We start from the raw sequence: 11,678 nt of genomic DNA, 5'->3' as shown, positions 1-11,678 counted from the left end.
TATGAACTGTGGGTCGTTTCCCTTACTTGGGCTTTTATGTAAATCATTCGGTCCACGGCCTGTTATCAAAGAGCCCAAATAAAGAATCAGTGGCCCAAGTAAAACTACAACCAATGGGCAATGGCGCGGCTTGATAATATAATAGGCCTGGCCCATGAACTTTGTCTTCCCTAACTTCTCACGTACGAATCATAGAAAAACGAAAATGATAAATTTGAAAAACGTCACGACAAAAACTCCAAAGCGGGAAATTAGCCTCCAATTCCCAAAAACCGCAATGTCAAATTTTCTCACTTCCTGAATTGGGGTTTTTTTTCACTGTCTAGAGTATTTGCCGATCAAAACCCTTTGATATATTTACGCATATATGTGTATACATCTTACTGTATAAGGTTAATTTCTGGTGGAATATACTGAGAATTATGACGAGAAGCGTGAGCAGAGAGCCGGAGGGTAGGAGCGAAGAAGATGAGACGAAGCGACTCAGGATGGTGAAGCGTGAGAAGGTTGACGGCGCCGTCCGAGTTGAGTCGGAGGATGTCGAGTCGGCTATGGAGATTCAAGGGACAGCTGAACGAAGAGTTCTCCGCTCGAAGTACCTGGCTGTCAGGAACCAAATCAACGGTACCCGCTCATTTATGTTTTAATTTAATTACTCTGTTCTCTTTCTTGCTTTTTCCGTCTTACTGTTAATTTTTGGTGGACAGATGAAAAGGATGATTTATCCAAGCCCGATTCGGATAATTTCATTACTATGATGAATAAAGTTGAGAACTTGCATCGTCAAGGTATTTTGAAACTCAACATTATGTTTATTTGAGATGTTTCTTTATGTATTAGTTCTAACCGTTCCTTTGGTGACTAGAAAAATTGGTAATATATGCAATAGAAGTGAATTTCAAAGTATATACTTGTTAGCATGATGCTACATTGTTTTGTGAAACGGAGTGTAATGTTTGGGGAAGTATTACAAACATATTCTTTGTTTTGTCTATGGAATGAATTGAGTATTCAGCAACATATAACATTTTAAGTGGAGAAAAGAAAAGGAAAAGAAAAGGAACCTTTTTTCTTTAAGGCAAAATATTTTTGCTGTTTATTGAAATACTTTTAAATGTCTGAAACACTTTTAAGTATCATTGAAAAATGAAATGCAATGCAGGATTGACCACTTTTTTACTGCTATTTTAAAATCTGAGAACCAATAATTTCTATTAAGATGCAATTATCGAAGATATGTTTCCATTTCAATAAGAAATAGGTTTAACGGGGAAGAAGTTCGTTAATTCTGTTTGTATTTAATGGGATTTCAGTGCAGAAGCCAAGGGAACAAGTTGCAGATGCAGAGGCATTGTTGGACCTTGCTAACACCTTGGTGATCTCAGTTAGGTCACAGTCCAACGAGGGTATTACATCTTCAGAGTTTCTTACTTGTTTGCTCACACAGTTTGGGCAATCCAATATGACAATATCTGCTCAAGATAACACCCAAAATTTGATCAAATGGAAAGATATTGGCCTCCTGGTCTCTCCTGCTTTTAGAAAGTCCAATGGGTGTTGCACCATGTGAGTTTTGATCGGTACTCTTTGTCAGTATGGTAGAAGTGCTTGTGTCTTCTCAGCTTTCTTGTTGAATTGTTTTCATAATTATTGATTCTTTTTTCTTCAGGCTTGGACCTATGAATACTGAACTAAAACAAAGAAAGCCTGTGGTCCATAGAAAAAGAACACAGCCTGCCACTGAAAAAACTAGACCTGAAGAGGTGAAGACTAGTATCTTTGTGGCTTAATTTAAGTTTTTTCTCTTCTGAAACATGGTTCTAGTGTGTGCTAATTTGTTGCTTGCTAAACATGCAAATTTTGATTCGGATGGGTGGAGGTAAGTATTCTCATTTTTTATTGGACTTCAGCTGGAGGGGATGTATCTACCTTTAGTCTTTTTACCATGTTCTCTGGGCAATTTGTCAGAAAATGGTCATTGACATTTTAACATTGTGTTTGTTGCCTGTTATTTAGGGAATAAGATTGAGATTGGCTGAACAAGACATATGTAGGGATAGTTGTTTCCTTGCTTCGTGATGCAAACTATTTTGCAATCTGATGTGAATTTGCATGTTTCGAAAATTCCATTAAAATGTCTAGGTTGTTATAATCGTAAAGCTTTGTTGTAATGTAAATTGTCAAAGTAAATAACCTATTGACTGTTATATGTTGATATACTTTTGATTCAATAAATTACAAATTTGATACTGTTATTTACTATTGCAACAATGAGAACTTGAACGAATAGATGGTTAATGTTTAACAGATTGATGATGCTGGTGCTGGAGAGAAAACTGATACAGACAAGAACATGTTCACAATGTTTGGCATCTTGAGGAGAAAAAAAAGTGTTAGCTTAGAATGTCTGATTTTGAATAGGAGGTCTTTTGCACAAACGGTGGAGAATTTGTTTGCTTTGTCATTTCTAGTTAAAGATGGCCGAGCTGAAATAATCGTCGATGAAAAGGGTTCTCATTTTGTAGGTAGGAGATCCTTCTTTTTATCAAATTTGAATTGTTAGTAATGTGTATTTATGGCTATGTGTAGTATTGAGTATTTGAGTCTAGTGACTCATCCAATGTTATGTATATATTTTTGCTTTTTCAGTGCCCAGGAATGCTCCTGCTGCCAATTCTGTTAAGTCGGGCGAGGTTGCGTACTTGCATTTTGCATTTAGATTTGACTTCAAGGATTGGAAGGTATGGAATAGTAGACGGGATTACATACTGTTCATTTGTTCTGCTATATTTGGATTTAAATTTTGAGGAATGTGTATTTGCAATAACTGCTCAGTGCTGTTGTGGCTAGCGTATGCTTTGTGTTTTTGCTGAACTCTTGCAATATTTTGCTTTAAATTTATTGAGATTGGCAGCCTAAGCTTGGATATCAGATATATTATGTCTCTGTTTGTGCATGCTTTCTTGTTCTCTACATTTCATGTATTTCTTACATACTACCTATATTTCTTGTTCTTGTGACTCTTGTTTTACAGTTAATGACGGATGTGGTACCCGATGGTGAGGAGCTGATGCCAGATAGGAGAAATCCTTACTTCTCATCCTCTCAAATGGAGCCACCTTCTCACAGTTCGCAAGCAACCTTACCCACGACTCCAATAAGGAAACTGACTCGAAATCGTGGTCTAGTTATACTAGAAGAGTCAGTTGTGGATGACTCCCCTGAAGTTAATGGCACCAGAGAAATAGGAATCCGTAGATGTAAGAGAAAGCTCAAGTGAATGCGATGACGGGGATGTTCCTTTTAGAATGTCATGAATGCGGTAGTGTATAATTTAGGAGTTCGTTGTACATAGGAAGCTATAATCTGCAGTTACTCTGCTTGTTTTGTTGGATTTCTTGTGCTTATAAACAGATGGTTCATTTGCGGACTTTGGTCATTGTCAAAGAATTTGCACCATGTTTTGGGGTCTATTTGACTTGACATTTATTTTTTTTTGTAACATAGTTTATACGCTTTGCATTATTTATGCTTCTGATCAATTAAAGTTGCAGTGGGTTCATGGCTACTGTTTGATTCTGTGGTAACCTCTAAATTGCACACTCTACTGAGTCGCTGACGGAGCATGGTATAACGTATAAAGTAAAGCCCAACTAGTTATGGCCCATTGGAAAAACCCATAATGAGGCAGGCCCTGGTATGACATGTCGGTGCAATGGCAAACGAATCCAAAGGCACCTATGTGGCCATGTGGGTCGTCTCCGGAGCGAAAGAGCCAGTTTTGTTGGAGGAAGCGAGTATATAGTTATAGTGTGTGAACTGTGGCCTGTCACTTCTACACGAGCCCCATTTGTGCAACGATCCGGTCCAATCTCAGTCCAAATACATTAAAAATATTGTCCAAGAAACAGGTTCGTATGGATTTGTTATTCATGAATCGTTGTCATTGATACTTAGAATTAAAAAACGTGTCTTCAATGTGAGAGGAATTGAAATTTGTTTATAAATCACTCGATTAAATTATGTTCAACCGATGTGAAATTTGTGTTGACATTGTCATGCAACTCTTTACCCACCTCGTGGGTAACTATTTTGGGGTCTAACCCAAGATCTATGAGGGCCAACATCTGCATATTTTCTTTGGTGGTGTCAAGTCATTTTCTTTTGGGATAGCGTTCTTAGAATTGTGAGATATATATAGTGCCAGCAGGTAATGAAAACCGAACTGATGGAGAAAGGAGTGTCACAACCCACAAAGTGGAAGACAATATTTGCTATATCAACAGTGTACAAAACAATAAGTGGGGAACAACTTATCTCTATCTCAGGATTTCATGTAATTAATACACAGCACGCCTTATACATGAATTTGATAAGTCGGTGTTGAACAGTATAATCTGGAGCTGGTCTTATCACTTTCCTTGTACTATTTTTTGGCATGTAATCAGGTTCTTCCTATTTTATCTTCATAAGTCTTCCAACGTATATATGCACGTGGCCCTTGTTTCCAGAGAACTTCTATATATTTTTATATATGCATGACACACCAGATACCATATCAACCATTCTAATTAAATGATTTTCTTCAATAAATCTATTATATGTGCCTTCATTTTATTTTATATATTAGAAAGAAAAAAAAGGCACACACACTTTCTTCATGTGATCAAACGAAATAAATTAAAAAAAAAACACTTATACAGATATTATTATTATGGGCCGATCTAAATTTTTGGGGTTTATATGAATCAAAAGCCCATAATTCATCATCATTATTAAAGAGTTATTCGGTCAATGGGCCAACTTTCTTTGGTAACATTCATATGATGTTCTTTCTTGATCCACAAGTGTTTTTAGATAAATTATCACGACCCAAAAAATTGAATTTGCTTTTTTTTTTTAAAGATAATTATCATGACCGGCTCATTTGTGAATTTGGTTTGGGACTTAATTTTATATTTTTCAATTTGAATTAATGATTTTATCTTACTAAACCCAATATAATTTTTTTTAACCAAACAAGTCACTATACAAACTTATACTTTGAACGTCTGAATGATTTAATATGGACTTGAACTTATCGTCATCTCTGCATGCACAAAAAAATTTCTAACACGCGTCAATAGATCACATCATCAACTAGTGCAAGCTTAAATTATAGCACGGGCTTCAAATTTATGCCTCCAAATTCAAGCTCGAGCTCAATTTTAATTCTTCAAAAAATCAATTTTAATTCTTCAAAAAAAAACAAGGATTAGCGCGAATTAGTGATAAGTTTAATCCAACGTGAATAATGAAATACTATAAAATGTATTGTAAATCATAATCATTTTTACACCTTGTCCTTTTAACTGGCTAAAAAAAGGTTAAAGTTCAGCACAAACTAGATAAAAAAAAATATAGGGAAATAAAATTGTATGTAATAATTGTGACCAATAAGAAAGGAGTCCAACGTTGATTGGAATCGTAAACGTAATTGCAATCCTACCATAAGTAGTTATAATTTGAGGGAAAGTTCAGGAGAACCTGGAAACGCTCCGTTTTATTTGTAATCCTGTTACGATCCAAAGAGCTGTATCAGGGAAAGTCGTTATCCAACAGAAAAATCCTGATATTCTGCAACAAATAGTTAATATATTTACACGCAAGCACAAACCCCACAACGAATACTATTCATTACTGCTACTATCGATTGCATGCAGAAAACTCCTCTCCCCCCCCCCCCACCTCTCTCTCTCTCTCTCGCGTTGATCTGCATTTCGATCTTCTTGAGAAACACTGATATGAGTCGTGAACAGTTTTCAATCATAGTACATTGATCGCTGAAGGGATTATTTTGAGGGAATTCTTGTTTTTGTTTTGTGTTCTTAATTTTGTTAGGTTGAAATATAAATGACAAAAGGTTTCCGCAGATTTTCTAGCTCTCCGGCAAGTCCAGTGATTTCCCGGCCCGATTTCAACCTTGTAATCGACACCAGTTCTTCTCCGTCACCTGAATCAGTCACGATCCCTGAAGACGTCACTCTCTCTGTCACCAAATTCCGCAAAAGGTTTGGATTTAATTTGTTACATATCTAAATTGCCGATCATGTGATGCTAGTTGCATTTGATTCTGATGTCTATGCGACTTGCCAATGTAGCTAAAATTACAGCGGATTTTTTTTTGTCAATTGTTCTATATGTTACATAGGTTAGTATTGCCTTTGATGTAGTAATTTGTGAGAATAGGGTCCTAATTCTCCTTATTGTACGAGTATTTGATCAAGGATATAAGATATTTTTGTTGTCAAATGTCGAATAACCCGTATCCGGGATTGGAGACTGTATTCAGTTATTTGAACCTGGGATATCTATTCCATTGTACTTGCCAATCTAGCTAAAATTATTTTGGAAAAGTTAATTGTCAATTTTTACATAAATGTTACACAGGTTAGTAAGTCCTAGATTTTCCAGTTTAGCAAGTTATATTGTTGTATCAGTGTATTGCATTTGATGTATTAAGTTTTATGATTCTAGTTCTTACACTCGGCATATGCTGTTCGTATCACATCTATTCGGGTTGTTAATTTGATTGCATCATGGATGATGATTATTAAACATGGTAAGAGAGGCAATTTAATTAACAGGACATATCAGATGCTATTGTTGTACTTATAGTTTCTGTGATATTGAGGTATTCAAGTTTGACAAGTTTGTAGCATGAGCCGATGGGTAGTATCGTTAGCTTTTGCTTCGTTTATATACTTTTGATTCAGCTTTCTAATAAAGTTGTTTGTGTTCTCTCCTGAGATAAGAAGGTTTGAAATTCTGATGTTGTAAGCAAACATCATTTGATACTTTCAAACATCTGCTTACATACAGAATCAAATGCTTATGGCATGTTCTAACAGATTGTTCCTTGATATATCTTATAGTGACATACTTATGTGCAATGTATGCTTTCTGGTTGAACCATTTGTGATTATCTCACCAACTGGCATATACATAGTCAACGAAGTCAAAAGCTTTTTTTAACCATAAAAATACAACCGAATAGAATTGATTGTTTGGAATTTCTAGATGACAAGCCAACCTGTTTGATTACTGTGCCTTATGCTTGGTGATGAATTTATTATATATACCCACGTACACACACTTATATATATATATATATATTAGTGAAAAGGAGTAGAGGTTACCAATATATATCAGTGAAAGCCAACCCTTGAAGAGAGAAGATATCATTATCACATGAGAATTGAGATCCCACTGAACAAAATTTTAGAAAGAAATACTCATTTTGTGGCACAAAATCTTCCAAGCAGACCTTTCTTCCTCCCTATTCCACCAGTATTTTCTCTGCAACATTTTTTCTTCATAGTAATCATAAAGTAGGTTGGAAGTTACATTCCACTTTCTCTGTCTCTTCTCTCCCACTCCCTGTATATTTATATATTTAGTTCTCGCATACCGTTGTATTATCAAGCAACTTGACCCTTAGTAGCTACCTTAGGTTGCTTCTTCTTTCCTTATACTTTCTGTAAGTTATTATTTTGTGAGCATTAATATTATCAAGTACTCTGGCAACTGAAATTGAGCCTCATTGCTTTCAATATTTTTTTTTCTGTTGAAATCATGAGTAGCGTAGCTTTGTTTAGCGCAACTGCCTTTCCGATTAGATTGTGGTTGCACCTTATTTTTATGGCTTGCCCGGGGGTTAGGTATGCATACATGCCAAAGTCTAGTGATCAGTCTCTTTTAATATTCATGGATATTCCAATTATAGTGGGTATAATCATAATTTTACTGATTTTTTTTTTTTTGCAGAAACATCCTTCAAGGACTGCTATGGATTCACTCAATTTCACCAACGAGACTGCGTTAAAGGTTAAGACTATACAATATTCTCTGTCGTCTTCTTCTTTTTTGTAATTGTGTTTTCAATAGGTTCAAACTTAACATGCTGTGTTGTTGTATGTGAAGTAGATGTTTCTGAATTGACTAACTCTGCTTTTCCAAGTTAACTGAATCCTTCTTATTGGAACAAGCAGGTGCAAGATGAGAATTCTAGCTTCAATGAAGCAATAAATTCGAACAAAAGTATCAATAAGGATGAACAAAAGCTTGCAATTCAAAAGCGCACCGGAGGATGGAAGTATGCAAGCATTTTGCTAGGTACTATTGGTCAAAATAACCAATGACATATCTGTGGTTATAATTTCTCCTTTCAAGTTATTTACCTACAATTTATGCTCACAAGCCACAAGCATTATTGACCATTTTCTCTTGGTTTGTCTACTACTTCACTCTATATGTTGCAGTGAATCAAGGGCTAGCAACACTAGCTTTCTTTGGAGTCGGTGTGAACTTGGTCTTGTTCTTAACCAGAGTTCTTGAACAGGACAATGCCAGTGCTGCCAATAATGTTAGCAAGTGGACTGGAACAGTTTATATGTGTTCGCTCATTGGAGCTTTCCTTAGTGACGCGTACTGGGGTCGTTACCTAACCTGCACAATCTTTCAGCTTATATTTGTGCTGGTATTTGTCACTGACATTCTGTTTTGAATCATATAATCTATCTTCATAATATTGAACTTGCTGACTGATGTGTTTGTTTTTTTCCCCTTTTATTAGGGTTTGACTCTGTTGTCAATATCATCAGGACTTTTCTTGGTTAAACCAACAGGGTGTGGTGATGGCAAGCTAGCTTGCATGCCAACATCCTCTATCGGTACTGCCATTTTTTATTTAGCAATCTATCTAATAGCATTTGGATATGGAGGGCATCAACCTACCATAGTAACTTTTGGATCAGACCAATTTGATGATGCTAACCCCACAGAGAAGAGTTCCAAAGCAGCTTTCTTCGGTTTTTTCTATTTCTCACTCAATGCTGGATCTCTATTCTCCAATACCATCTTGGTGTACTATGAGGATTCTGGCAGATGGACACTAGGATTCTTGGTGTCATTAGGTTCTGCTGTCCTAGCCCTGGCATTATTTCTGTCAGGGACACGCCGTTATCGGTATGTGAAGGCATATGGAAACCCTTTGCCACGCATTGCTCAGGTGTTTGTGGCTACAGCAATGAAATGGGACGTTGTTGTTCCATCTAATTCAGATGAGCTCTATGAGGTTGAAGGTCCGGAATCCGCAATCAAAGGGAGTAGAAAGATCATTCATTGCAATGAGTTTGCGTAAGTATTGAGTCTTTGCTTTCAAATTTGATAGTGCTTTTTTTTTTTTTTTTGAAAGATCAAATTTGATAGTTTGCAGTACATAAAGCTATATAGACCATACTATATCATGTACACAATTACACAAAAACACGTATCCATATAGAAGTTAGATAATTAACCCTCGGGTATTAAATTTAGCTTTTGCTCTTTAGTTGCCTTGTTAACCCTCATTTTATTTTATTTTCTGCATTTGATCAGGTTCTTGGACAAGGCAGCCACAATAATAGAGAATGATCTAGCTGGCCCGGCAAATCCGTGGAGGCTTTGCACTGTAACTCAAGTCGAGGAAGCGAAATGCATTTTAAAAATGATTCCAATCTGGCTATGCACCATAATCTACTCTGTCATCTTCACACAAATGGCTTCTCTCTTTGTCGAGCAAGGAGATGTTATGAACTCCAATATAGGCAACTTTCACCTCCCAGCAGCTAGCATGTCTGCCTTTGATATCTGTAGCGTCCTTATCTGCACTGGAATTTACAGCCAAATCCTTGTACCTCTAACTGGAAAATTAAGTGGTAATCCAAAAGGCTTAACAGAGCTTCAAAGAATGGGCATCGGACTTATTATTGGAATGTTAGCGATGGTTGCAGCAGGAACCACTGAGATTGAAAGGCTCAGACATGTCATTCCAGGGGAAAAGATTAGCACTTTAAGCATTTTCTGGCAAATCCCACAATACGTTCTTGTTGGGGCATCAGAGGTTTTTATGTATGTTGGTCAGTTGGAGTTCTTCAATGACCAAGCTCCTGATGGGATCAAAAGCTTTGGAAGCTCGCTTTGTATGGCTTCAATGTCTCTCGGAAACTACACCAGTAGTTTGTTGGTTAATATGATTATGACTATTACTGGTAAAGGTGACAAGCCAGGCTGGATTCCAGAGGACTTGAACACAGGCCACATGGACAGGTTTTACTTCCTGATTGCAGTGCTCACCGCCTTTGATTTCGTATTTTACCTGTTTTGCTCTAAATGGTACAAGTCAATTGTCTTGGAGGACAGTGTGAAGGAAGTCCAGATGGAGAACAAGCAAGATGTGCATAGCATGGTTTAGCGACCTTTTTTTTTTTCTCGTTTCTGTGATCAGGATTTGATGTTTGTTCTGATGTTCATCTTTTGTGTTCCTGTGTGGATATTCAGAAGGAAGCATGACCTTTTTTTATCTGTTAGGATATATTTGTGCAAGGGATGATTGCTTTCTTAGTATATTTTGATTTGCTGGTTCGGCAAATTTGGATATGCTAATTTCCTGTGTATTATGAGATCCAATAAATGGAATGTTTCACACTTCTATTGAGGTATTGTGGCTGATCGAACTCAAACTTCTATTTTTATGGCCCTGCTATCAAATTGATCAGTTAGAACTTTCCATAGTGCAAATAACAATATTTTCACATCATATAAAACACCGTCAAGCAGGTAGATCATACTATTTCACTGGGGGCTGGGTACTCAGCTAGAAGCTTATGAGCCGCTTCGATTTTTACTTCGGCCAAAGCATTGATTCTTCAATCTTCCCTAATTGATCTGCCTCTAGCAATATCGTGACAGAACTGGCTGGAGTGTTGGGTATGGCTTTTCTGCTCACGGGGTACGATATTGTGTTCTCTATTTCTCCTCCATAGCCTCCTCTAATTCTTCTTGATTAGTTTGGTTAATCTTCGCTTTGTTCTTGCGATATGGTTACAACAGAATATTCATTTGGTGATCCATGTTGTTCATTATATTACTAATTAATAGCTTCTTGCCATAAAAATAATTCAAAAAAAATTAATTGGGAACACTGCCCCGAACCCATTACTTAGTTGTGCCCTCAATAAACTTGGATCCTGAATCCACCATCGCTTCCAGTGTTAGAAGTACTTAGTTGTGCACTCAATAAACCCAGATCCTGAATGCACCACCACCTCCAGTGCTAGAAGTGGACGTTACTATTTGTGTTTGGGGCCACTTTCAATCTTTTCTATGCATGAGAAACATGCGTTTGAAACAGTGGAAGCACCAAGCCTCATATGACATCCTTCACCACAACAAGTTTCATTCAATTAGGAGTGCACACTTAACATCATAGACTTTGACATGGAATTCAAGCCAAGAATTTTATGGGACGCAACGCAACACAGTCCATGAAATTATGACCAAATGTTTCCCACAACATTTATGGTTAACATCAATCTTAGTGTCCATAACGTCGGATGAAGCCATGTGTATACAAAAACTTACATATCAATCTCATGTCATTCACACAACCACAAGTTGATTAGTTCTGTATCAGGTGCATTGGTGAATAGTCATTGTTTTTAATATTTTTCCACACTTCTTCTCATGCCACACAGATTATGAATATCAAAATTATAGACATGTAGTGCTTTCAAAAGCATAAATGAAACAATTGAGCGATGGTCTGGTTGGTTACCTCTCCTCCAGACTTGAGGATTAAATGGACATGTGTGAACAAT

General features: G+C 36.7%; 2 protein-coding genes across 2 annotated transcripts; both read left to right on the top strand.

Annotated features, from left to right (window-relative positions):
* Positions 1 to 291: 291 nt before the first annotated feature.
* On the top strand, positions 292 to 3,433 carry LOC120017134 (non-structural maintenance of chromosomes element 4 homolog A-like). Its single transcript, XM_038870234.1, has 7 exons — positions 292 to 624; positions 708 to 788; positions 1,314 to 1,566; positions 1,670 to 1,763; positions 2,309 to 2,525; positions 2,650 to 2,741; positions 3,035 to 3,433. Exons 1-7 carry the CDS (start codon positions 423 to 425, stop codon positions 3,278 to 3,280), a joined length of 1,185 nt encoding a protein of 394 aa, XP_038726162.1. The 5' UTR covers positions 292 to 422; the 3' UTR covers positions 3,281 to 3,433.
* Positions 3,434 to 3,715: 282 nt separating this feature from the next.
* On the top strand, positions 3,716 to 10,465 carry LOC119979923 (protein NRT1/ PTR FAMILY 7.1-like). Its single transcript, XM_038822545.1, has 9 exons — positions 3,716 to 3,797; positions 5,903 to 6,050; positions 6,756 to 6,815; positions 7,623 to 7,764; positions 7,807 to 7,866; positions 8,031 to 8,154; positions 8,301 to 8,518; positions 8,615 to 9,177; positions 9,418 to 10,465. The coding sequence occupies exons 1-9, from the start codon at positions 3,716 to 3,718 to the stop codon at positions 10,271 to 10,273; spliced, it is 2,253 nt and encodes a 750-aa protein (XP_038678473.1). The 3' UTR covers positions 10,274 to 10,465.
* Positions 10,466 to 11,678: the final 1,213 nt, after the last annotated feature.

This window comes from Tripterygium wilfordii, chromosome 15 (assembly GCF_013401445.1).
Source record: "Tripterygium wilfordii isolate XIE 37 chromosome 15, ASM1340144v1, whole genome shotgun sequence".
Classification (NCBI taxonomy): Eukaryota; Viridiplantae; Streptophyta; class Magnoliopsida; order Celastrales; family Celastraceae; genus Tripterygium; species Tripterygium wilfordii.
Note: the sequence above shows the minus strand (reverse complement) of the source record. Positions and strands in the feature narration are given on the sequence as shown.